The 27,844-nt window shown below is 43.5% G+C and overlaps 1 protein-coding gene across 1 annotated transcript in view; it reads left to right on the top strand.

Annotated features, from left to right (window-relative positions):
- Window positions 1-3,394: 3,394 nt before the first annotated feature.
- Window positions 3,395-27,844, top strand: part of SERINC5 (serine incorporator 5) — an 83,275-nt gene continuing 58,825 nt past the window's right edge. Inside the window, exons 1-3 of the mRNA XM_065873665.1 lie at window positions 3,395-3,465; window positions 3,976-4,593; window positions 27,532-27,584. Coding sequence (XP_065729737.1) covers window positions 3,395-3,465; window positions 3,976-4,593; window positions 27,532-27,584 — 742 coding nt within the window. The remainder of the gene's footprint in view (window positions 3,466-3,975; window positions 4,594-27,531; window positions 27,585-27,844) is intronic.

Below are 27,844 nucleotides of genomic sequence, written 5' to 3'. Positions count from 1 at the left end.
TTGTACATATATTAATTTAATGGAAATAAAGGAGAATGCAATTACCATAAGGAGTGGGGTGGGGGCACTATAGCACGCCGATTGTTTTTTGCCTGGGTCCCAAATTTATAGCTATTTGTTTCTAAATGAATACTTTGTTGTTTACTTGTAACTGAAATTAATTAAACTTTCAATACTAGATTGAGATCCCTAGAGCTTTATGAGTGAAGATTGGAGAAATTTCTTCTTTTATATTTAAATACCAATAACACATCACTAGGTTTTTTTTTCAAAGTTGAGAAAATTTTAGGGAATTAGAATAATTAATTTTATTGGCTTTTAAGCCATTTCTTGAACTGGAAATTAAATTTGTAATGAAGTTTTCTAAATTCAAAGTTAGAAAAAAGCAAATGTATGACTTTTTTTCTTTAATAACATATGTATATAACTATTGTTTTCAGTTCAGTGAGTGGTGCCTTTAAGCTCAGCAGTGGCTTCTCCTTCCTAAAAAGGAAAAACCAAAAAAAATCTTTAAATTCAGGAGGGGAAAAAAGCAAATTATAAGCTGGTTATTTATAATATGTCATAAATATACGTGTATAATTAAATCATATAAAAGGAGCCAATTTAGTTAATTTAAGAACATTTTTGTGGGGGGAATATTTCACATGGTCTGCCAAGAGCTACAGTCTATTGAAACAGGTCTATTACTGCTTGTTCCTGAAAAATCCACATCGAAAGGGATGGACTGTAAAATTACCTTCCTGTTAGGAACAGCATACAACTGTCTTTCTTGAAAAGGCCTGCAGAGTACTTAAAATAAAATTAAGGTGCCACTGTTTTATGTTATGTCTACTGACATTACCTCTATTCTTTTTAACTGACCACAGATGCAAAGGATGCTATGGACCAGACCTTAAATAGTAAGTGCGAAGCCCTCAGAGCCAGGAAAGGAATAAACCTTCAGACCTAGCTAAAGAAAAAAATGTTGCCAGCCATTCCATTTCTACAGGGATCAAGCCATTAGCCACTGTCACCCACCAACAACGCGCGCTGAGGGGACTTCAGGATGGAGAAAAACAGGAAGCATTCTGCATTTTGCCCCTAGATAGTTAAGATGCGTATCTAAGGAAAAACATCCTGGCCCCAATATAGTTAAGAAGCACATCTACGGAAAAATTTCAAGAACCCCAGATTCTTGTATCTTCCCATTCATAGAAAAGTATTAAAATAATTAACTTGAGATGTCTGTTAATTGTGATTAGCAGGAATATTTTTATGTTTGACATGTTTGTTTTTTTTTCCAGCAAAAAATTCACATATATCCTGGCTCTTCCTTTATCTCTTTGGAGCAATTCCCCAATTTGGAGTTATCTGAGAGGCTGTCTCCTGGGCTATGGTCCACAGTAAGTTCTCTGAATACAACTCAACTCACTTTACATTGTACGTTTTTCTTTTGGTCAACGATAGTCATATTCCTTTGAGATTTTCCAGCAGGGAGGAGGAATCAGCTTTCATAGATTACTTGTTATTGTCTTTTTAACTCGTTTGTTAATACCAGTCAGGGCTACTATTTAGTCAGTGCTTATGACGGCCAGGCCCTGTACCGCATGGTCTGTAGGGGTGAGTTTAATGCACTATTAGTCCCCGTTTTGCAGATGATGAAACTGAGGCTCAGAGGTCACCCAGCGAGTTCTTGGTGGAGTTAAAATTTACAACTTTGTGGCTCCAGAGGCTCAGGCTTCTACTATGCTTTTTGGGTACCTTGGGCACAGTCTACAAATCCTCTAGTTATTAAGTCATATTCTCTCTTTGCCAGGCTGATGTTAATATTGTCACAGAATCCTCCCACGTTGGCATCCATTTGGAAAAAATGAGTTTAGGATTCAGGAGGCCTGGATCCTACTACCAGCTCTGCCTGTAACCCAGTGGTGCCTGATGAGGGATCTCATCTTCCTGAGCTCCTCCTAAAAGGTGAGGAGACCTTGCAGTCCCAGCAGGCTCAAACGTAGGTAGATTTCACATCTTCCCCCTCCCCAGAAGTTGCCTGGCTCTTCCCAGGGGATAGGAATCTCCTGGCACGCAAGTAATCTCCCAGGGCAAGAAATGGGGTCAGAGTGACCACGCCAGCCGACAGTGAACCTAACTAGACAGTCTTGGTGAGATCCTTGGCTTCTGATGAATCATAGGCAGCCACTAAGCAGGTGGCTGCACTGGTCTGATACTGCTTATGCTTTTTTTTTTTTTTTTTTGCGGTACGCGGGCCTCTCACTGTTGTGGCCTCTCCCGTTGCGGAGCACAGGCTCTGGATGCGCAGCCTAGCGGCCATGGCTCACGGGCCCAGCCGCTCCGCGGCATGTGGGATCTTCCCAGACCGGGGCACGAACCTGTGTCCCCTGCATCGGCAGGCAGACTCTCAACCACTGCGCCACCAGGGAAGCCCTTTTGTTTTTCTTTTTAATACTGTTATTTAAAAAATTTTAGTTAGAGCCAACTCTCATTACTTTCCATGGTTCTGAGTAGGGCCTGGTCCATTATTTCTCTTCCTCTAAACACTGGCAGCTGAGATTCTAGGAGCTTCTGTTACTCACCCGGGCCCTTGGACTCTTTAATCAATAGAAGTTGGTTAAGAAGTCAGAGGAGAATTTCAGGCAAGGCTTTATTGGGGCTGGAGCTGCAGCATCAGGGAGCAAAAGCAAGAAACAGGTACCCCTGGGCTTCCCTGGTGGCGCAGTGGTTGAGAGTCCGCCTGCCAATGCAGGGGACACGGATTTGTGCCCCAGTCCGGGAAGATCCCACATGCCCATGCCGCGGAGCAGCTGGGCCCGTGAGCCATGGCCGCTGAGCCTGCACGTCTGGAGCCTGTGCTCCACAACGGGAGAGGCCACAGCAGTGAGAGGCCCGCGTACCACAAAAAAAAAAAAAAGAAAGAAAAGAAACAGGTACCCTTGCCAGCTCTCGGAGTGAAGCTGCTTGGGTCCTTAAATGGGGTAACAACAGGGATGGATGGGTGGGTTTGGCAGGAGGCATACATTACGTGGTCTGTCCACCTCTTTGGTGGTGCAGTGGACAGGATCATGCACAGTACCATGCTTTAGCTCCTGGCACCTCAACAACTTGTAGTTTGTCCCTGGTCTTTTTGTATCCTATTGCTCAGCTTTGCCTCAACTGTGCATGTGTACAGTTATTTTTAGTCACTTATAATTTTTTGTATCCTATTGCTCAAGGAGACGTTTGTCCAGGTGCAAGCACTCTTGTAGAGGATCCCAGTTCCCAGCCTGCCTCAATTCTAGGAGATCTTGTGCTGCTCCTAATCCAAGGATTGGTTTCCATGCGACTTTCCTCTTAGTCTCCACCTCCTAAACTGCCCTCAAAGACACTACTTTGCCAAAGGCTTAAGGTCAAGCTTTGAATCATGCCCGAGGGGATCAGACACGTGGATTCCAGTCCCAGTATTGCTTCTTCAGCTTTGCTGTTAAGCTTAGGGCAAGTTATTTAACCTGTGTGGGCTTCAGTTGCCTTATTTCTAAAATATACACAGTAATGCTTATTTTAAGGAGTAAAAAGGCCTTGGCACAAAGTTTGTAGTAACAGAAATTCCTCTTCTTGGGGAGGTGGCCGCGAGGAGCGAAGATTTGGGTAGGGAGATAAACTAGGGGCACCCTCTCTGCTTTCTGCATGTAACAAACAAATATAGGGAACCCTTTTTTAGTGGAGTTGGGCGAGAGGAAGCAGGGATGCAAACCAAGTCCCTGGGCCAGGATGCGCTCTTACGCGGGTGGTGGAGGAGAGGTTAGAAAATAGATCAATATCCAGGGAAGCACAGAAAGGGTTCTCCCAGGATCCCCCAAGTGCCATGGTAATGTCAGGGCAGAACAGCCAAGCCCAGGGATTCGAAGCTTCGGCCGAGGGAACTTTCCCAAAAGTTGAGAAATTTTCTTGGCAGATGAGGGAGATAAAGGGATTTCTGGAACAGGGATCCCGTGGATAACCCAGTTTGGCGCGAGGCGCAGCACAGACCAGCACCCGGCCACCCCTATTGCGCCTGTGCAGTGCAGGACACTCAGAATCGCTCATTAAAGGCTCCAAGGTTTATTGGAGTCAGCAATCAGCTATTCCACCACAGCCGGGGACTAAGGGCGCCGCGCTCTTCTGGGTCGGGGACCGAGCGCCGCCAGGCCGTCGTAGGAGCCCGGTAATACCTGGCCGGCGCGTTGGAGCACAGCCTTCGCAGTCCAGCACTGCACCGGGAAGTGATGACCACCGCCCACCGCCTGACGCCAGCGGAAGCGAGAGCCGGGAGCTGGCGGGCTCGGAGGCGGTGCGCCCGGGAAGGGGCGGGCACGGGGCGGGGCTGCGGGCGGCCGCCGCGGCTGGAGCGAGGGAGTGGGGCGGGGCCTGGGGTGGCGGGGCGGGGTTTGGCGGCAGTTGTTTTTACCAAGGCCTCAGTGCATCGCGTTCAGCTGGGGCTACGCCGCGTGGAGGCGTGAGCGGGTTCGCAGAGGGACGCTCGAGGCCGGAGGGAGCTAGGAGGGCCAGAGGGAAGCTGGGAGCCGGCAAGCGCGCTGGTGGTGGTCGGCCGCCACGATGTCAGCGCAGTGCTGTGCGGGCCAGGTGAGTGGAGAGAGACAGGTCGGGAGACCGGGCCAGGAGCCGAGGCAACGCGGGCTTCTCTGGGTGCAGGTCCCAGCTCCGCCGCCGAAAGTGGGGTGGGTGACCCTGCGCCGCCTGGGTGAGTGCTCCGGGCCGGAGCGCGGCGCTCGGCCTTCGGGGAAAACCGTGTGCCGCGGCGGGCGGGCCGGCCAGAGGGACACGGGGAAGCCCTAGAGGCTACCCCGAGGTCTTCCCGTTCGGCCTTAGGAACTTAGCTTAGGGCGGGGCGGGCAGGGTTCGGGCGGAGGATCCCGACTGTTTCAGGAGCGTGTCGCCTCCTCCCCAGGACAAAAGTGTGTGGTGCTCAGCTCCGTAGGCCACCTGGCTCTGCCAACCCGATGAACCCAGGAGAAGACGTGGGTTTGGGCAGCCACTCCTTTTCCATGCCCTGAACGGGTCGTAAGTGGCCCAGACGAGTTGCGCTTGACATCTCGCCAGGCTCTGGAGCATTGGCTCCTTTTCTTCGAGAAAGTCTGGAAGACTGACTGCTTTCCAAACCGCGGTGCTCAGGTCTGGGCGCTGGGAAGACTCAGCCCTGCTTCCTGAGTCTCCCGACCCAACCCTGGCTGGACCCAAACGCGGCTGACTGGGTAGAGCGCGAGCCTGAAGCCATCCCTCCTTTCAGCTGAACTTGCCCGAGCCTGTTTTGTAACTCTCGGCTGTTTAACTCATGAGATCTTAAAACACCTGTGTCCGCTTGGGATGGGCGTCTTCTACCGGTTAGTAGTGCAGCAGGGCAGAATTAGTAGTAGTTTTTAACCTTTAATGTTGATTTCACTCCTTCCTGCAGAGTTAGAAAAAAAAAGAAGTAGGTAAAGCCTTCCGCACGTCGCGCTCCCTCCTTCCTAGCCGTGTTGATTATCGGCATTTCTGTACAGGTTTTAATGGTGCGTTTTCTCAAATGAGTCTAACTCCGGAGGGCATACCGGGCTATTTTTGCTTCTTAATACATTCAGCCTTGCGACAGTCAGAGGCCAGCCCGTAACTGATGCAGGGGTTAAGCAGTGGGTTTCTCTAACCCGCCGATTACACTGATAGGTAATCCGTCCTCTTTCCAGTGGCCGTGTGAAGTTATCACTTGGTTTTTGAGGTCTAATACTGTACTTGGCATGCATTCAAGCTGGCCTTTGCAGAGATGAGGAAATTGAGGTTTTTAACTTGAGGTGGAATGCCTTGCCCTGAGTCAGGCAAGGCGACAAGAAGACATTTAATACCTTCTCAGGGCTTTGGAGACCAAAGTGGACGGGAAAAGGCTGTTTTCAGAATATTCCAAATCTTAACAAAGCTTTGCAAATCGTTCACTGTTGTTATTTTGAGATAGTTCTAATTTGATGTGACACTTCATTATATAGTGATTACGTTACAGATATTTCGGGGCACCTGTTCTCCAGTCCCTTGAAAGCCCCTTGAGGTTTTCTGTGACTCCCAGCAGGTGATTTAGGGTTCTGAAAATTATTGCCAGTACTCAAGTGGGTCTTATAAAAGAATTATTGGTATGGTTGATATTTTGGCAGGGTTTCATGACTTGTTTCTTTTTGTTTAAAGTGAGAACTTTTAAAAATTATTTACTTTTTGGCTGCGTTGGGTCTTCATTGCTGCACACGGGCTTTCTCTAGTTGTGCGAGCGAGGCCTACTCTTCACTGAGGTGCGCGGGCTTCTCATTGCGGTGGCTTCTCTTGTTGTGAAGCGCAGGCTTCAGTAGTTGCAGCACGCGGGCTCAGTAGTTGTGGCGCACAGGCTTAGTTGCTCTGCGGCATGTGGGATCTTCTCGGACCAGGGCTCGAACCCATGTCCCCTGCATTGGCAGGTGGATTCTTAACCACTGTGCCATCAGGGAAGTCCTCGTGACTTGTTTCTGAAATCCCCCTCTCAGGACTTTGGAAAGAACCAAATCCTGGCCGTTCATCACAGGAAAATTAACTTCTGCTTTCTAGAGACTGCTTGAGGCTTCACTGTGGTGGCTCTCAACACAGGGAGGGGGTGATGGCACTATAATTTCGTATGAATGGGGCTGTTAAGTTTGCATTAAAAAAACAATGCAGCACTGTCAGAAGATATCTACGTCTGTGAATCCTTTGAAAAAAAATTTTGAGCACCTGTGCATTGTTTTTACCTATATCACTTATGACATCAGTGTACGGGTTTTTTGTTTTGTTTTTACCCCCGCACCAGCCAGTTCCCCAGCTCCCCAGATAGTAACTGGCTGTACAACAATTCAATTCTGACACTACCTGGAGTTAATATCCCACAGGTTAGGGGTCCGCCCTCCTCCCCCTCTCCTCCCCCGCACACTCCAGCTGCCAATCCCAAGTCTTCTGGGCCTCCCACACCGGGGTGGAAGACCGAATAAATATTTCTGATCATATCACAATATCACAGCACCTCCTGTGTGCCAAGAGCTGGAGATATGGCAGTGAGCCAGGCAAACATCATCTCTGCCCTCAGTGACTGGGGTGGGGCGGCATTTCATAAGCATGGAAGCAGCGAAACCAGTACCAGCAAGTGCTGGTACTGCCACAGGTCCTGGTGGCAGAGTGGCTTTGGGTAGGGTTGCTGGGGAAGTCTGTCTGAGAAGATGCCCTGGGAATTGAGACTGATAAAGGAGGAGAGGCACCCACGTCAGGGCCTGGGTAGGGAGTCTTCCAGGGTGTTGGAGGAACAGAAGTGGTCACCTTGGGTGCTGTGAAGACTTGACTCTCAGGGACTGGCATGGAGGGAGAGCAGTCAGAGCTGGCCACCCGGTGAATACTTTTTTTTTTTTTTTTTTTTTGCGGTACGCGGGCCTCTCACTGCTGTGGCCTCTCCCATTGTGGAGCACAGGCTCCGGACGCGCAGGCTCAGCGGCCATGGCTCACGGGCCCAGCCGCTCCGCGGCATGTGGGATCTTCCCAGACTGGGGCACAAACCCATATCCCCTGCATCGGCAGGTGGACTCTCAACCACTGCGCCACCAGGGAAGCTCCCCGGTGAATACTTTTAAGCTGCCTCCTCCTGCGTCTGAGCAGTGGTCTGGGCTTCCGCAGTGAGCCCGAATTCTTCTTGATGGAGCTTGAATCCTGGCAACCTGCTGTTGCCCTAGGCCAAGGAGGGGAGAGTGTGGTACCTTAATTTAGGGCGTCGTGGTGCTTACGGTGGGGCGTCATTGGCTTCTGGGCATATTGTAGAGGTAGAGCTGGACTTTTACATGGGTTAGAAGTGGGGTGTGGGAATGAGAGAGATTCGGTTTATGACCCGAGCAACTGGATAGGTGATAGTGCCTCACTGAGGTGAGGTAGGAGGCTTGAAGGGAGGAAGACATTTGGCAAGGAAAACCCATAGTTTTCTTCTGGCTCTGTTACATTTGAGATGCCTATTATAAATTAAATGGAGATGGCAAGTCATCGGTTGGATTTTTAAGTTGGGAGAAGTTTGAGGTTGGAGATAGAAATTTGGGGGACTTTAACTGATACTGTCAGAAACAATGTGTAACCCAGAAAAGAGCCTGGGCTTTGGACTCAGGTCTGGGTTTGAATTGGGAAATCTGGACACGGAGGGGTGGTGTGACTGTGCATGTCACTTACCCTCAATTAACCTCAGTTTTCGTCCGAGGTTGAATGGGGTTATTATGAGTATTACATGCGATAATGTCTCTAGTATAGGGTTTGGCACAGAGTAAGGAACCCCCAAAATCTTAGTGACCATTATCCACCTCTACCTGGACAGTCTCCGGGTCATTTTATCTTTGCATTGACCCTGATATACTTAGCTTTTGCTTAGGCTGTTGGCTGATCGATGCTAATGGAAGCAGAGGTCACAGGACAGTGGTCAGTCGACACCTTCTGGGTACCCAGCACAGTGGTAAGGCCCCTGGGCATTGGGTGATTAACAAAGTGCATCCTTGCTCTCCTGGAACTTAAGGGCTAGTTGGGGATTGGAAGTGTGGGGGAAGCTCACTACAGAAAGTGACAGGACACCCTGTCAGAGGTGAAGTGAGATGTGTAATTGGAAGATCTAGACACCCCATCAAGGCAATTTGAGAGTAAGGCTTGGCAGGGTTTACTCCAGGCAAGTATAAGCATTAATGATAATAGTAACAATAGCTGAAGCTTATTTCATGCTCACAAGTGTGCTGTTTTTACCTACGTTGTATCACTCATTCTCCACAGCAGCCCTACAGGGTTGGGGAATGTTCTAATTGGCCTCCTTTTGCAGGTGAGGCAACTGAAGTGCAGAGAGAGAAATTAACTTGACTGATATTTACATGGTGGTGGAGCCAGGCCTTCAACACTGGTCCACCTGACTCAAGTTGGAGCTCCTAACTGGGAAACTGTTATTCCTTATTATTCTAAATACAGTATGAATAAATCATGAGGAACTGTTGCCCATTGTTGTTGCTTATAATGACCCTAAGGCAGCTTTGAATGCATAGCTGTGAGGCTGTCTTGGTAGATATTGGTGGTTGCCAGGAGTTACCAGTGGGTGGGGTTTAGCTTCTTCCTCACAGTCTGGTCCAGGTTATAAAGACAGCAAGTCTCAGACCAAATTCTGTCACTTGTGCGGGCATTTATTGGCAGGCAGGCACAGCAGTTACACAGCCTGATCTGCGGCTTCACGAAGTTCCAGCTCTTTGCCCTTCTTGGTGCACTGACACGCAACTTGCATGTTCCCCTGAGGCAGATGTGACAACCTTCTAGAAGGAAGAACTTGACCAAGACTGCTGAAGCGCAGGACCTCATGGATGGATCAAGCCCACGGTACCACTCTCAGGCAGAACACTCCTTGTCCTTGTAGCCGGCTCATATAAGGGTGGGAATGCCTATGCCAGGGTGTTTCCAGCCAGATTGTATTACTTGATCCCTAAGATTTTCCCCAGTGAAAGCAAATTTCTAACGTCTTTTATATTAATTGATTGACAAAGCCACAGAATGCCCCCAGGGACTGTCCACTGTCGAAGATAAATAAAGCTGGACGTTAGTTAAAGCAATGAAAACAGATTTTGTTCAGTGACCACTTACTGACAGAAAGACCTGAGCTCCATCCTGATTAGCACAGATCACTGGGAGTTTTCAAGGGACGATGAGGGACTAGGGAGGAGTGAATGGAGGCCCAAGTAGAGTTAGGGAAGTGAGACGTTCCAGAGTTTGTTTGGAGTATGGGTGATGAGGCCAACTGGGTCTGATAGCTGGCAGGTTAGATTCTGTCCTTCCACTGAGACTAGGAGATAGACCCTATCCTTCCTGATTGATTACATTTCAAAGGAATGGCATTTAAGTCCTTGAGAAAGACACTCCAGACTTGTAGGAAATGTGTCCTATCTGTCCTTCTCCTCAGGGGCAGAGGAAGGATTCACAATTATTAGCCCTATTTAGTAAATGCTCTTAAGAAAGGGAGGTTAGGGACTTCCCTAGTGGTGCAGTGGTTAAGAATCTGCCTGCCAATGCAGGGGACACGGGTTTGAGCCCTGGTCTGGGAAAATCCTACATGCAGCGGAGCAACTAAGCCCGTGAGCCACAACTACCGAGCCTGCTCTCTAGAGCCCGCGAACCACAACTACTGAGCCTGCGCTCTAGAGCCCGCAAGCCACAACTACTGAAGCCCGCATGCCTAGAGTCCCTGCTCTGCAACAAGAGAAGCCACCGCAATGAGAAGCCCGTGCACCGCAACGAAGAGTAGCCCCTGCTCACTGCAACTAGAGAAAGCCTGCATGCAGCAATGAAGACCCAACGCGGCCAAAAATAAATAAATTAAAAAAAAAAAAAAAAAAAAAAAGGGAGGTTAGGGCCTATCTTAGGTGCTGGCTAGAACAAACAGTAAATTTCTTTTTACAGCCCTGAACTTTTCCAGACAAGAACTCAAAAAGGCAAAAGGCAGCTAGGTCATCCCAGGGATGCAACCTCAGGCTACTAGAAGCCTGTTAAAGTTTGGTCAAGTCCTTCATGCAGGGGTTTGAGTAGAGTTGCTGTATATCGAGAGTTCTTGCAGTTTTCACCATGTCTCATCATTACGCTGGTTAACAAAGCCTGGGGTCATTGGTGTTAGAAGTAACTGAAGCCCACGCAGGAGGCTTTTAGAGGTTGGCTTTTGTTAAGTGTTAGCTGGAATGGGTCTTCCTCATTAGGGCATCTGATCACCTCTAGACTGTAGCTTAAAACACACACACACACACACACACAATCCATGAAGACTTCTTTAAAAAGTAAATTACATACCACATAAAAGTACTAGTTTCCCTGAGATGTCCTTCCTCCTGTATAAAACCCAAATCTCTGCTTTTAAGGCCAAGCTCAGGAAGCATTTTCCTAAGAAGTGACCTTCCTCTTGCTTTAAGAGTTCTCAGAACTTGCACACAAAACCTGTCCACACCACCTAGTATGTGGTCATCTGATGCACTGGAGTTGTTTCCTGGTTACTGTGTGGGTGCATTTCCTCTCTCCTAGACAGAGCATGTACTGTGTGACCTAGATGAACCCCCTGTTGTGTGCTTTTGGTTACAAAACTTTTTCCCTACAGCTCTTTGTTTATAGTGATTGGAAATGTTAGGTCCTCATTATATCACGTGTTGCTTCCACCCTTGGAAGGGATCTAGGCACAAAAGTTCATTCTTTGCATGACTGATGCTTTTTTGAACAGTTTGGGGCATTTGTGAAATACGTATCATCCAGAGAGAACTGTATTTTGATATTTTATAACAGTCACTCACATTTAATATATATGATTTTACTTTGTGGAGTTGGGATTATGTTGTAGGTGCTATGTTTGATTCAACTCTGCTGAATTACAGGAGTTTTTCAAGTGCACCAGCCACTCATTTGCAGCCATGTTTTCTGGGCTTATACCCAGAAAGTAGTGCAGTCCTCTGCCTTCAAACATGGCAGTTTTTCCAGAGGTATTAAGTAAACGTAAATATGTGAAAGTCAGTTAATAGGCTTATGTGTTAATACGAGTGTGTGTGCGCGCGTGTTTCAGTTCCCAAAAGACTAAAAATAATGAAGAAAATCCCAGCTACACCTCCTTTAGATGCCATCGACAATAACTATTTTCAACATCATCTTTAACTTTGGTCTTTTTACAGTCACTTATGTGGATACCATCTGTCTAGATGGTGTTTTCTGTCTCTGTTTTCTTGCTCTATAAAGGTGCCCTTCTTTGTTTCAGTTGCATTAAATTTGAGTCCTGTGCTTATCACTAGTATTGGCAGTTTTATTTTTCTATGCGTTTTATAAAATGCGGGCAAGTTGCAGTACAATGGCCACATCGTTGCTCTACCATACTGACAAAGGTGGTGGTGATACAGCTGACGGTGAACTGTTGCTGATACAGAAAGAGTGGTTTGGAGATGCGTCTGTGTAGTTAGCCAAGTTCACGTTGTTGGAAAGATAAGTTTGTCACTGACCTTGAACAATGAAGAGAGTGAAGGTTGCCATTGTAGGTGGAGAGTCGGCATGAAGGTTGCTCATTCAGATTTGTTTTCTTGGGTGGCTTTAGAGCTGACCTGGGCAGGCTGGCAAAATAGCTTTGGGCTGCAGCAGGACTGAGTGGGATTGCTTTACTGGGAGGGCCCATCTGTAGGGAGTAGAGGGCAGCCTCTGATTCATCTCTCTGCTAATGAGATAAAAGGTAACACCCTCTTGCCTACTGCTTGCTTCCCACCCCCGTTTTCTCTATGAATATCGCCTGTCAATTTCCCAGAGATATTGAATATCTGGGAGTGAGTTAACTGTGAGACTCAGAAGCTTACTTTTCAGTTTCCCAGGTGTTTTAATGTAAATCGCCTTTTAGAAGCCTTTAGAAAGGACAGAGCAATAACGAGGGCATTGTCTACTTGTATTCAGAGCAGGAGAGCAGTATGTGGCCTGTTCACCTATGATAATTTAACATTAAAAAGGAAGTCCTAGTGTAGCATGGTATGTCTGCAGAACTAGCCATTGGACAAAAATTCCATTTTACCCTTTGACTAAAGTGCTTTCTGTATCTTTAATTATAATGGTAATTATAGATAAAGATCTTGTGTACTTTCAGTGTCCTGAGTCCACCGGCATTGTTAGTGAATTGTCATTACATACTGCTGTTGTTAGTTGAATTTGCGATTGCGATGGGATGCTGAGAGCAAGCATCCAATGGATCAAGTTACTCATCTAGACCACCTTGATTGTCCCTAACGATCAGGTTTTTCAAGTAGTCCAAAGTGAACCTTTGCAACCCTTGTTAAAATGAATTTTAAACATTTCCAGGGGGGACATCCTCTTATTTTCTAGCTTGTGTATTAATGATATTTTAGAAGATTTTAGAACATAATCTGGGAGTCAGTGTAGTGTGTGTGGGTAGGAAATTCAAACAATGGATTTGTTTGATTACATTAAAGCATCTGTTTGAATTTTGAAGGAAATAGGACTTTACTTTCGGCTTTTCTTCTGTAGTTTGCCTTGTGAGATTAAAGTTGAGCTGATGTTTAAGGAAAGCAGCTGTTATGGAAAAACTTAGGGTGGGTTCTTATCACAGAATAAATTTTGAAACAATTTTGGTTTGAAGTAAGGTTACAAAATATAGTGATTAGACAGCATTCTCCCCCTCATGAAAACTGTCTAGTCTAAACAAAAGTAGGAAAAACACATACACACAACCGCTTAAATCTTATTTAGGCAGAGATTACTAGGAGAGATGGAAAATCAGGCTAATGTTTGTTTAAATATCGTTTTTTATCAACTAGCCAGTTGCTCTTTGAAACAAAGCTCATGAGGTCTTTACGGGATTTTTTCCCAGTGTTCTGTTTCTTGCATTGTGTCTCAGTAATTTAACGGAGGGCTGAGTCGCCTAATGCTATGATCCTTAGCCCAGGTTGGGCTATTTGTGTGGTGATTGATGAGGCAGATGGTGGAATCAGAGAAACTTTTGGAAGAGGCTTTAAAAGGCATCCCTTTAAATTCCCCATCTGAAGCTGAGACGTCTTGTAAAATTGCCCCTCCTAAGTGTACCTCTGGTGTGTTTGAGCCTCTCCAGTGTTGGGGAGCTCACTGCCATTCCCAGTTTTTAAGTTTTCTGAGCCTTGGTTTCTTTGTTCATCAAACGGGGGAAATTTCTGTCTTGCCTCCCTTATATGACTGTTGAAAGGGATGAAAACAAGACAATATTAAGACTCTTTGTTATCTGTAAGTTGGTGATGCAGGTGTGTCAGGGTTCAATGCAGGAAACTGAGACCGCTCTGGGTATTTTAAGCCGAACGATTTAATGTAGGGAATTAACTGTTGAAGAAATGAAAGAGCTAGAGGAGCAAGAGTCAGGGGGCCGCCTTTGAACTCTTGGATTTAAGGCCACACCACTCCAGCAGTAATCCAGAAGTCTGAAAGCCCAGGCTGCTGCCCCCCCGCCTCTTGACACCCACACAGCTGGCGGCTTAACATGGGAGCCCCAAGTCTGGCCATTGTCCTAGGACCTCGCTGGGAAGCAGACACTGCAGCAGGAGGATGGCCCCCACCTTGTTTTCACCTGTTGCTAATTGTCAGGTCCCCAACAGCAAAGGAGTCTGAGAAATGTGGTTACATTTTCCAGGTTCTTCAGTACTGGAAGACCCATAGAAGAAGGTGGGAATGTAGGCTGAATGAGAGAACTATCCCTGTGGAGCACAAGCTAGGAGGAACTAGTGTAATAACCCTAGTGAGTGCTGTACTTCCTGCCCATCGTGGCTTGACTAAATGACAGCCTCACAAGTAAGGCCAGAGTGTTGAGGGGGTTGACTTAAAGGGAGGAAGATGGAAATACGTTATCGTGCAAACTGGTTTTCCTCTCCTAGTCTCTTCGCTGCCTGCTCCTTTTTCCATACTACCAGCAGGTTGATCCTTCTACCAAAGTATAGTCCTAATCATGTCATCCCCTGCCTGATTTTTCAACACCATTGGGGTTAACGTAGTGGATTTTCTAAATGCAAGTCTTTTGTAGGAATCTGTTAGTGGTCTGTATCGAGATAACTTATATTCTTAAAAAAAAATGTGCTTAATACGTCTCTTCAGTCATTCCTGATATTAGTAATTTGTGTTCTTTATTCTTTTTTTAATGACTCTAGAAGTTTATCAATCTGATTAATCTTGTGAAAGAAACGATTTTTTTATTTACTTATTCTCTATTTCATTGATTTCTGCTCTTTTTCCCCATTTTTATTTACTTAATCTATTATTATTTATTTTAAATTATTTTATGGATTTTTTTAAAGGTAGAAACGTAAACCCTTATTTTTTTATTTTTATTTTTTCGCGGCATGCGGGCCTCTCATTGCTGCGTCCCCTCCCGCCGTGGAGCACAGGCTCCGTACGCGCAGACCCAGCGGCCACGGCTCACGGGCCCAGTCGCTCCGCGGCACGTGGGATCCTCCCAGACCGGGGCACGAACCCACGTACCCTGCACCGGCAGGCGGACTCTCAACCACTGTGCCACCAGGGAAGCCCCGTAAACCCTTATTTTAAATCTTTTCTTTCCTCTCAAGGGAATATTTAAAATAATTTTACATCCCACACATTTTGATATGCTTTGTTTTCATTATCATTCAATTCAAAATGTTTTCTAATTTCCCTTGTGATTTCTTCTTTGACCTGTTGGTTATTTAGAAGTGTGTTGTTATTTTCCAAGTATTTGAGGATTTTCCAGGCGTATTTTTGCTATTGATTTCTAGTTTATGCTTGTGGTGATAAGAGAACATATTCTGTATATATGTATTTCTTTTTGATGGCTCAGAAAATGATACATTTTGATGAATGTTCCATGTGCTCTTGAAAAGAACATGTTTTCTACAGTTATTGGGTAGTTACTGTGCCCATCGTGGCTTGACCAAATGACAGCCTTACAAGTAAGGCCAGAGTGTTGAGGGGGTTGACTTAAAGGCAAGAAGATGGAAATGCGTATCGTGTAAACTGGTTTTCCTCTCCTAGTCTCTTTGCTGCCTGCTCATTTTTCCATACTACCAGCAGGTTGGGTATAGCGTTCAAGTTGGTTGCTAGTGTTGTGCAAATCTTCTCTATCTTTACTGATAGAGGGGTCTAATTCTGTCAATTACTGGGAGAAGGGTGTTAAATTTTTCAAATATGATTGTGTTTTTGTCTCTTTCTGCCACTGGTTATGTCAGTTTTTGTTTCGTATATTTTCAAGTAGAATTTTTTTTTTTTTTTTTGGCGGTACACTGGACTCTCACCGCTGTGGCCTCTCTGGTTGTAGAGCACAGGCTCCGGACGCGCAGGCCTAGCGGCCATGGCTCACGGGCCCAGCCACTCCATGGCATGTGGGATCCTCCCGGACCAGGGCATGAACCCGTGTCCCCTGCATCAGCAGGCAGACTCTCAACCACTGTGCCACCAGGGAAGCCCCTGTTTAGTAAATTTTGAAGCTCTATTATGTATACACACATTTGGGATTGTTATGTCTCCTTAATGAATTGATCGTTTTATAAAATGATCCTTTTTATCTCTGGTAATGCTCTTTGTCTTCATGTCTTTGTCTGATGGCCATACTACCCTTTTAACTTTCAACTCATCTGTGTCTTAGATTTAAAAATGCTCTTATAAACAACATGTAGTTGGGACTTGCTTTTTGATCCCTTCTGACAGTCTCTGCCTTTTAATTGGATGTTTAGATCATTTACATTTAATGTAATTATTCATGCTTGAACTTCAGGCCATATATTGTTGGTCATTTCCATTTCCTCGTCTGTTCTTTGTTCTTTCTTACCTTTTTTTGGGAGAAGGGGTAGGATGGGCATTAATTGAATGTTTTTCAGTATTCTATCTTCTTTATTACCTTTTTATTCCTTAAAATTTTGTAAAGATTATAGTATGTATTATAGCATCTTGAAGAAAGGATAAGAGTGGGTCAGTTTACTAGACTTTTTAGCAAATGACAAGTAACAAACAGTACTTTCTGCTTTATAAAAATAATATATAGTTATCATAGAAAATTTGGGAAATGTAGAAAAGTATAAAGAAGAAAATGAATATCATTTATAATCCTAGAGAGAACAAACCCTTGTTAGACTTGGAATTCTCTGGCAGTCCAGTGGTTAGGACTCCGCACTCTCACTGCTGATGGCCTGGGTTCAGTCCTTGGTCAGGGAACTAAAAATCCCACAAGCCATGCAGAATGAATGAATAAATAAATAAATGAATGAATATTAGATCACGCTTTATGTACTGTTTTATATCCTAGCTACTTTCACACAACATTATGGACATTTCCACATATTGTAAGAATGAGAACATTTTAATGGCAGTATCACATTTAATTGATCACGTGGACATTTATTTCACTATTTACCCTTTATTAAATATTTAGTACATTAAAAAAACACAAAAAACTTAAGTAACTCTTAATATAATCTTTCTTTAGTCCCATGCCCCTTTAGGTTAGAGCTCTGGAAATAGTCCTTCTGTAACACAACATGAATATGCATTCCTAAAAATCACACTATGCAAAATGGAACAGCAAAAACCACAGGTCTTGTGGGGAAAATGGGGTTGGAGCGCAGCATTGAACGTTTTGTCAGTGACGCGCGCACACACACACACACACACACACACACACACAAAAGGGAACCTGGTAAAAATGATATTACAGTTCTACAAATGTTAAATGGTTAAGAGATACGTAATAGTACGAAAATTTGGCACTTGACCTTGAAAAAGACCTGAAATTTGCTTGTGGAAGCAGGTGTCGGAAAAGTTGCAGCTGTGAGTTGTTGTGAAGTGGTGGATGGAGGGTTATCTGAAATTGGATGGAAAGTTGTTAACACCAGATGTGCTTTTGAGTGACTCATAATGCAGGTGGAGTGGAGGAGTGTGTGTTTCATATGTTCTATGTAGCTCAGTTCAGCTGGGCACAGTGTTCTGCCTTCAGTATATGTTTCTCACAGACAAAACTGCACGTCCTGTTTTGCTCATATTGTCCCCTAACGTGGTAGGGGAGGAAAAAGTTTTCCTTGACCCTTTTAGGGTCTCTGGCTGGATCTGAAAATTAAACTGACGAAGATTAACAGGAGAAAAACGTACACATTCATTTAACACAAGTTTTATGTGACCTGGGAGCCCTCATAAGGAAATGAAGAACCAAGAAACAGTGAAACCTACTTTTATATTAGATTGAACAAAGAGAGGCAGTTGTGGAAAAATGACTAAATTATGTGGGGAGGTGAAAGGAAGATAAAAATTATTTTAATAAGGTCTCTTTGTGTAGAATTCTCTCCATCTCGGCTTCTTGTCCTTGTTAAGAATGTCTTCCTTCTGGTACAGGGAGGGCACCTCTCACGTGGGAATGTTATCTTCTGCTTTCAGGAAGAAACATGAAGATCGGAGTGCCCTTCTTGCACCTGCTGTTTCTCGGTGCCTTAACTCAAAATAATCAATATGCCAAAGTGGCGTATCCTGGGGTGAGATGCTCTAAACTCCTTCCATTATCAATCCTGTTGGAACAAACTTGTATTTTCAGAGCAAGTATAGCAGAACCAACTATAAAATGCATATGTCAGAAGCCCTGGATGTTGCAAACCTTCAGAAAGGCCAACCAATTCGTATGTCTGTTAGCTGCGTGAGGGAGTAGCTGGGCCTGCTGCTTCTCTTTGGACCAACTCCCAGAAAGTTGGTACTGGAAGTGGCTGGAAGGGTCTTCTGCTCCTCCCACCCAGTTGTGCTCAGATTTCTTGTACTATAGTAAGTGAACAACTTCAGAGATAGGAACTCTTCCTATCTTTGGAAACAGCTCTACTTCATTTTAGGGAGCTCTGGTTGAATTCCTCTTCCTGCCAGCCTCCCCAGGCTGAAATGACTTGCTGTCCCAGAACTTGGAGAGAGTTGCAGTGGTTTTGTAGAATAGAAGAGGCAGCATTGAAGGTGGGAATGGGCTCTGGCTCCTGGGGAATAGAGGACCACAGTTGGGTTGACGCAGCTCTCCTGGTTATGAAAATCCTCACTGTCTACCCAAACCTTAAACTGAAAATTGAGACATGCTGACAGAGGGGAATTGTACCTCTGGGTATGAGAAGTTTCAGTTGGAAGCCAAATTATTGGAACTTCTAGCACTCCCAAATAGTTTTTAAGGATAATGGTCAGGCAGTTTGAAATTAGAACCATCATGGGAAGTTTGTGGTTGGCAGCAAGCCAGAGAAAGTCTCACTGCTGGCCATGAGATTTCTGATGTGAGTGATGCCTGTCACTCCTTTGGTGGGTTACCATTCTCAGGTACCTTATGGACTGTGAGAATCTGGTTAGTTACACCGTCATCTTCTGGAGCTAGATGAATCCTTAAGGGAGTGGCATGTCCACCCTCTCGTGTTATTGAAGAAGAGACAGGCCCGCAGAGCTCAGGCCTTCTTCCAGGTTCACACAGCTAATCAGCATGCAGCAGGGACTGCCACCCTGGCCTGCCACCCTGGCCTTTGGTGTGCCCCCATGGCCTGTACACAGTGGACATTTGGTAAATGACAAGAGAGAGAATGGGTGAGTGTTGGGCTTTTTCTGAAGACATCTGCAGTTCAACAGAGAGCTCATGGCTGCAGATTTTAAACATAATCTTATGGTTGAAATCTCACATTGGTTTTTTTCCACTGTATTTTGCTGCAGTAAAATCAGTTTAAACCTTTTGTCCTCTCTCTTCTCTTAAACTCCCAAGCAGTTGTTTGAATTTCTTTTTTCCAGGAAGTTCTGCTTCATCTGTGGATCATGGGCTTTAGCAGAAAGCGGTTTTTTAGAATGTGCTTTTCTATTTCTTACCAAGCCGTGTACTTTGTGAAAGTTGCAGGTTGCTGAGTAAGGGGTATTAGGCCATTTAGATTGAGCTGGTTAACCAATGAGGCGCTCTATGCAAATTGTCATACCCAGCAGTGGCTTCTGGCTGCAGGCTTTGGAAAGCATGAAGCAGTAAATTATTTCCTTATGATGGGGGGGAGAGGGGTGAGCGTTGTCATGGGATTGTATTTTCTTGGAAGCTAGCGGTGCAGCAGAGCTGAGTCTCTGACTGTTTTCCTGCTGTGACATGGCAGAAAGAAAGCAGGGCACAGAGCGCTGGAAGAGGCTGACGCTTATCCCATTTTCCCTTCATCGTGAGTCCGACCTGACTGAATTCCCAGATTTTAGAGAGATGCCCCTCTTCTCCACTTAGCACTGTGCTTCCATTCCCCCTTCCCGATCTTTCTAAGACTCTGAGGGTAATAAAACTGCTTGAGGTACTAAGAGAAAGTAGGGAGGGAGCTCCTGATCAAAAAAAAAGTATCTATTCTATAGGGCTTTTATTAGAAGAGTTAAAGAAAAAGCTCTAACTAATTGAGTTGTGGCATTTGGGAGGAATGTTCTTTAACTAGTGGGTCCCCGGGGCAGTGCTGTTGGAATTTTGGGTGAAGCAGTTCTTTCTCTTGAGGGAGTCCGGAGCTGGTATTTAGTATGCCTGATAACATTAAGATTTAGCGCCTAAGCTAAGCCAGTTAGATGTCAGTAGCACTCGCCAGTCTTTGTGAAAACAGTCTCCACCTTTATAAGCAACAACCCACAAGGCCACAGAGGGAGGATGGTGCTGCCCAGATAAGAACCACTTGGTGGTTTGGCCTTGATAATTTTTCCATGAAGTTTAGAACTGCAAAATGGACTGAATCCTACTTCCAGTAGTACATACAGAAATGAAAAAGGACACGGATAAGCAAGGTAGATGATTCTACCACAGCACCACCTTGACTTATAGAACATGCATTCAAAACTTGACATACAGACAGCAGGTTGTATTTTGGATGTAGTTTACTTTAAATGTTGCTCAGAAGTGTCATATTAAGATTGAGTGCTTAAGCTAAGCTAGTTAGATAAAGTTATGTGTTTGATAGGAGAAGGAAAAGCATGCTTTAAGGTGAGAGAGTTCATTTAGATGTATTTCCGGTATGCATTTTGTAAGCTTTTTTTGTGGGTAGTCCAGAGACAGTACAGTTGAATAATTAAGAGCCAATTCTGGTGACAAGAAGCCTGAGTCCAGAGAGACAGGAAACTGAGATTATCAGCTTGGTTGCGCCGTTCATAAGGGTGTGTGGTATGATTTATTATTATCTGCATTACCCACAAGTTACATATGTAAATGCAGGCTTTTCTTGACTAAAGTGTACTGAAGTGAATAGAACTAGAAAAAAAAAGTGTGCCACCCATAAAAGTGGGTGCCAAGATTATAGTTAAGCTGTCAGATCAGTCTTTGTCAGGGTGCTGCTGCTGGCTGTGGGTTACTAGGAAGTATTGAAAGGGCTGTTTTTGATACAAGAAAATTGTTAGAGGAATGGGAGCCTCCAGTACTGAGAATCAGCCATTTCCAATGTGCAGTCTCTTAAGAAAACTCAATGTTGAAAGATCCATGAAATACTTAATGTAAACTTCACAAAGCATTTTATAGCTGACCAATAATTTAAGAATCACATGGAACAATTTCAGCTCCAAAGTGCTGGGAATTTGCCCTTGGGGACACTTTATTCCTGTTTAAATTAACAGGTGTTCAAAAAAACCTCATAGTTTTATTTTTATCCTTAAAGTGAGTTGGAGCAATGCCCAAGCGTTTACTTCTCTCTTGAGCAGAAATGTCCAGCCTTTTAAAATTATTATTTTAGGTTTCCTCTTTTTTCTTTTTTTGGATACTTCCTTATTTGTCTTATAAAAATGACTATATTAGGTTTTTTTAATTAAAGAAATTCTTTATAAAATTTTAAGTTAGTTTTGAGATATAGTTCACATACCATATAGCTCATCCATTTATTTATTTTTAAAAATATTTATTTATTTGGCTGCGCTGGGTCTTAGTTGCGGTGTGCAGGATCTTTTAGTTGTGGGGTGCTGACTCTTAGTTGCGGCATGTGGGATCTAGTTCCCCGACAAGGGATCGAACCCGGTTCCCCTTCATTGGGAGCCCAGAGTCTTAACCACTGGACCACCAGGGAGGTCCCTAGCTCATCCATTTAAAGTGTAAAAATTCAGTGGTTTTTAGTATATTCACAAAGTTGTACAACCATCACTACAGTCTAATATTAGGACATTTTTATCACCTCTGTGACCATTAGCAGTTGTTCCCAGTTTCTCCCCAAACTTCCTCAGATCCCTGACAACTGTTAATTTACTTTCTGACTCTATGGATTTGCCTATTCTGAACATTGCATGTGAATGGAATTGTACAATATGTGGCTTTTATGACTTCTTTCACCTAGCATGTTTTCAAGGTTCATCCATGTTGTAGTACGTGTCCGTACTTCATTCCTTTTTATGCCGTATACCACATTTAACTCATCCATTTTTCAGTTGATGGTTGTTTAGGTTGTTTCCACTTTATGGCTGTTTTAAATAAATCATTTTCCAAAGAGGCTGCTGCATCTTATATTCCTACCAGCAGTGTATGTGGGTTCTAATTTATCCATATCCTCACCAATGCTTATTATTGTCTGTTTTTTCTTTTTTTTAAATTATATCCACCCTAGTTTGTGAAGTATCTCGTTTTGGTTTTGATTTGCATTTTCCTAATAACTAATGATGCTGAGCATCTTTTCAGGTGCTTATTGTCTATTCATATCTTCTTTGGAGAAATATCTGTTCAGATCCTTTGCTCATTTCTAAGTTGGGTTGTTTTTTCAAAATTGAATATTAAGAGTTCTTTTTATATTCTAGATACCAGCTCTGTAAGATATGTGATTTGCAAATGTTTTCTCATTCTGTGAGTTATCTTTTCATTTTCTTGATGGCCTCATTTGCAACATAAAAATTTTTTAAATTTTGGTGTAGTCCAATGTATCAATTTTTTCTTTCCTGGCTTGTGCTGTATCTTGTGTCTAAAAAATGCTTTGTCCAACCCAAGGTCATGAAGATTTAGCCCTGTGTTTTCTTCTAAGTTTCATAGTTTTAGCTCATACGTTTAGGTCTTTGGTCCATTTTTTGAGTTAATTTTTGTGTATGGTATAAGGAATGGGTCCAGCTTTATTCTTTTGCATTTGGGTATCTATCAATAGCTCTAGCACTGTTTATTGAAAATACTGTTTTTTTTCTCCAGTGCATTAACTTGGCCCACTTGTCAGAAATTAATTGACCATAAATGTTAGTGTTTATTTCTGGGCTCTCAATTCTATTAATTTTTAAAAATTGATCCTACATTGGAGGAATTATCCATCTGGGATTTAGACACAGTGGGACTGTTGGTCAGTGAGCTGGAGGTTGCAGTTTGGGGACTTGTGACCAGTCAGTCTTAGATGGTTGGCTCATTTCTTCGTGTGGTCATGAGATTAAATATTTTCAGATTTCTAACTGTAGGTTTCACAGGGCTGTGGTAGATGTTGGGAGGCATGAAAGGTGGTTTTGTTTATACAAATCACAAAGTATAAATACGGTGTCAGTGGAAACTGGAGTCGTCCCTATATCACTGTTAAACTGTGCTTCTGAGTCATGGAGTTGTCAGGGCTAAAGTACGCTTCCTTGCTGTATGTAGCGCTAGCCAGCTCTTTATGTAATATTTTCATTTATTAAGCAATAACTTCATTAGAAAATGAATTTTGATTGGATTTTCCAAAGCAGTTATTGTTTTTCGAAGGTGCTAATCCCTCTTTCCTTTTTTCTTTTCCACATTTAGTTTGGTGAGGCAGTTAAGAATGCTGACTTTAAATCACACCTGGGTTTGGGCCCTGTCCTCACCCTTAATGAGCTGTGACCTTGGGCAACTTATCTCCTTGAGCCCAAGTTTCTCATTGCGGCAGTGGGGATAATAACAAAAGTAAGTATCTCACAGGTTGGAAGAAACTATCCACACGTAAGGGTCCATCCTAGCATTTGGGAGTGAGTGCTGCAGAAATGGGAGCAGTTGCCTTTGTTGTTGTTGTTTGTTTACATAGTTACAAAACACCCCCCTCCCACCCCCCAACAAAATCCTTTTGGAAAAAGTCGGCAAACAGAAATGCAAAGGGGAATAACTTTTTGGTTAGATGTGAGGTTTGGGTGATGGGGCTGAGGATGCTGAAGCTGCACATTGCTGGAGCAGGTGGAGCTGCCAGGAAGAAGGGAGCCCGTAGGTTCCTTGTCCTTTGGGAACAAGCTTCCACAGGTTCCTTGTCCCCTTGTTCCTTGTGCCGTGGGAAGAGAGCTGGCAGCCGGGTAAATCTCCCTAAGCGTCAGCTCCAGCTTTGCGTCTGAGGAAATGAGATGCTAGCTACTTTGGAGCTACTGGGTTCAGACCCCAGCCCTGTAAGCCTCTCAGCTTCTTTTTTGAGGGCGCTGAGAATAATATTGGTAACTAACATTGTTGTTCTAAGTGCTTTACTACATTTTCTGTCCTAACAATCCTGTGATGTTGGAACTACTATTACCTCTATTTTGTAGATGAGGTGATTGAGGTGCAGAGCTGATAAGTAACCTTGTATTGATGGGATGAGCATTTAATACAAGCTAATGTTGAACACTTACTATGTGCCAGGCACGTGGGCTGAGCACTTTACGTGGCTGATCTCATGTCCTCCTTAAAGATGTCATCGTTATCGCCTTGATACTGGGGAACAAGTCTGTTTGCATTGCTCCACTGGCCAAGGGATTCCTGCCTACAAAGGAGCAAGTTTCTGTTGTTTGTTTACTTTTACTCTTGCCTAGTGTTGTCTTAAACTGTGAATGTTTAATGTAGGTGACTTCAAATTCTTGTTTGTTTATATTGATCACTTTTCAGTTATTTGATAACTTCAGAGGTTGGTTGAAAAACTATTTTGTTTTATGTAGTCTCTGAAGAGATGATCCCAAGAAGTTAAATTAAAAAAAGAAGTTTCTATGTGATATTTTGAGGGAAAGGGAGTCTTCTGAACTTACCATGAAATTTAGTTTAAGCCTAAATGTAATTTTTGTTTTCTGTCTTTTGCTTAAGTATCTTGTTGTTGTATAATTCGTTTGGAAGAGTTCAGAATGATCTTTTCATTTCTATTAGAAAGCGTGGGAGGTGTTCTCATGTTAGCAATGGGAAAAATGTGAATCATGGGACAGTTTAGAAATGGACATTTTGTGCAGTATCATAATGATTGAGAATGTAGGCAACCTGAATTTTTTTTCCTTAACGTAATAGTTGAAAGAAGAAGGCGAATGATAAAAGGAGATTTGGATTGTAGTTCAGATTTTAGGCTTGCTGCAAAGTGCCAAACTCAGTTTCACTCTATTTTATGCTTAGTGTCTGTTTTTAAAGCTGGAGTCCAAAATAATTGCTAGAAACTTTTAAACATCATCCCTCTCTGTAGACTATAATTTTATCCTGAGTGTATGCCAGTAACTCTTGATGGCTGCTCCATCCTAGAGATGGCACCATAAAGGTTTGGGTTTGAGTGTTAGGACCTGGCTGACTGAGTTCACATCTCAGGACCTTAGGAAAGTTGCCTCACTTCTGTCCACATCAGTTTTCTCATTTGTGAAGAAAATGGAATCGACATTCTTTTTTCCTTTTTCTCTCTTTTCTCCTTTCCTCTGCTTTTTCTTTTGTCTTTATATCACTCTTTCAAAGTCAGCATAACTTATAAATTTTTTCTCTGATTCTAAAAGTGGTACCTTTTCATGCCAAAAAGTTAAGTAATACTTTCTCATTTGTGAAAAGATGGCAAAAATACCAGTGAAAAACTGGTAAATCATTATCTGCCTCACAGGACTGTGAGGATGAAATGAAACTATGTTAGGAATTTAGGGCCCTACCTGGCACCTAGAGAATACAATTTTCTATTATTAAAAAAATTATTATGACTACTGCTACCACAACTTATAAGAAGAATAAACACTGCCAAATATCTTTCAGAATGATACTTGATGCTGAAGGCCTTGGCTGTATTATACTACAGCAAGCCTTTGGAATGGTGCTGAGTGAGGGCCAGTGAGGACGATGCATATCTAATGGGCCCTTTGGACTGCCTCAGGTCTTGTGTGCATTTAGGTGCTTTTGGGTCTTTCTTGATTTTATGTTTCTGTATGGGGGCAGGTGGAGGAGGCTTTAAAACAGTGTACTCCAGGTCTCCTGGGGATGTGGTAATGTAACAGCAGTTTTCGAAATCCTGATGGGCTTTGCAATCAGAGATTGAGGTTTCCTTATCTGTAAAATGGGGATTGTGATACTTAAATCATAGGGCTCTTCTGAAGATTAAATCAGGGAATTCCCTGGCGGTGCAATGGTTAGGACTCCGCTTCCACTGCAGGGGGCACGGGTTCAATCCCTGGTTAGGGAACTAAGATCCAGCATGCCTTGCGGCCAAAAAAAAAGATTAAATCAAAGAATGTCTTGAAAACACCTTAGTGTAGTACCTTGATACAGAGGACGTGTTTAAGAAATGGTAGGTAACTATTATTTATAATGAGTACTGGGTAGAAGGATCTCCCTGGTTGCTTAAGACACTCCCAGTCTTTTTTTTTTTTAAGACATTCCCAGCTTTAATTTTCAGTGTTTTGATGGCAGAACAGCATATAATTCTTTGGATTGTTTTTTTTGAATTTTATGTCATTTTTTTAAACACCTTTATTAGAGTATAATTGCTTTGCAATGGTGTGTCAGTTTCTGCTTTATAACATAACAAAGTGAATCAGCTATACATATACATATATCCCCGTATCTCCTCCTTCTTGCGTCTCCCTCCCACCTTCCCTGTCCCACCCCTCTAAGTGGTCATAAAGCACCGAGCTGATCTCCCTGTGCTATGCAGCTGCTTCCCACTAGCTATCTATTTTACATTTGGTAGTGTATATAAGTCCATGCCACTCTCTCACTTCGTCCCAGCTTACCCATCCCCTTCCCCCTGTCCTCAAGTCCATTCTCTACATCTGTGTCTTTATTCCTGTCCTGCCCCTAGGTTCTTCAGAACATTTTTTTTTTTTTTAGATTCCATATATATGTGTTAGCATACGGTATTTATTTTTCTCTTTCTGACTTCATTCTGTATGACAGTCTCTAGGTCAATCCACCTCACTACAAATAATTCAGTTTCGTTTCTTTTTATGGCTGAGTAATATTCCATTGTATATATGTGCCACATCTTCTTTATCCATTCATCTGTCGATGGACACTTAGGTTGCTTCCATGTCCTAGCTATTGTAAATAGAGCTGCAGTGAACATTGTGGTACATGACTCTTTTTGAATTGTAGTTTTCTCAGGGTATTTGCCCAGTAGTGGGATTGCTGGGTCATATGGTAGTTCTATTTTTAGTTTTTTAAGGAACCTCCATACCGTTCTCCATAGTGGCTGTATCAATTTACATTCCCAGCAACAGTGCAGGAGGGTTCCCTTTTCTCCACACCCTCTCCAGCATTTATTGTTTCTAGATTTTTTGATGATGGCCATTCTGACTGGTGTCGTGTCCCCTGCATTGGCAGGCAGATTCTCAACCACTGCGCCACCAGGAAAGCCCCCTCATTTAGTTTTGATTTGCATTTCTCTAATAATTAGTGATGTTGAGCATTCTTTCATGTGTCTGTTGGCAATCTGTATGTCTTCTTTGGAGAAATGTCTGTTTAGGTCTTCTGCTCACTTTTGGATCGGGTTGTTTGTTTTTTTGATATTGAGCTGCATGAGCTGCTTACGGTATTTCTTCCCTTCTGATATTCTTTGATTTTGCCAAGGTTGTCTTGTTTTTTTAATGTACCCCAAGAGAATGAATTTTTCTTTTTTTTTGTTTTTTTTTCTCACCGTACTGCGCGGCGTGCGGGATTTTAGTTTCCCGACCAGGGGCCAAACCTGTGCCCCCTGCAGTGGAAGCGCAGAGGCCTAACCACTGGACTGCCAGGGAATTCCTAGAATGAATTTTATAAATAAAATAGACAGCTAGATAGCAAGTCATAGCGTATGTGGAAGGTAGCAAATTAAATGGGCTTTGTACTTTTTTCCGGGTCGGAAGACTTCTACTCTTTTATTCTTCACTGATTAAAATTTTGCATGATTTTCTTTTAATTGAAAGAACTTGTTATGAAATTCATCCTAATGTTGAAAACCTGGAAAAATCGGGACAAGGTAAAGAACACAAAGATGATTTAAAAATCACAGCTCTGGTTAATATTTTAGTGTGTTTACTCTGTCTTTTCCCAGGGATGTGTCCATGAGCATTTTCCCATATTAAATTATTTAACGACATCTTTTTCAGGGACCGCATACTTGTCTGTCGCAATCCCCTTTTCTTGTCATATTGAAGCAGTGTTTGATCCCCCTCGAAACGTGCGTTCCCTATTCACCATCCCTGAAGAGTCCTCCTGAGTGGAGAGCTCGGGAGCTTC

This window comes from Phocoena phocoena, chromosome 3, assembly GCF_963924675.1.
Source record: "Phocoena phocoena chromosome 3, mPhoPho1.1, whole genome shotgun sequence".
Lineage (NCBI taxonomy): Eukaryota > Metazoa > Chordata > Mammalia > Artiodactyla > Phocoenidae > Phocoena > Phocoena phocoena.
This window is presented reverse-complemented; position numbering and strand designations above follow the sequence as displayed.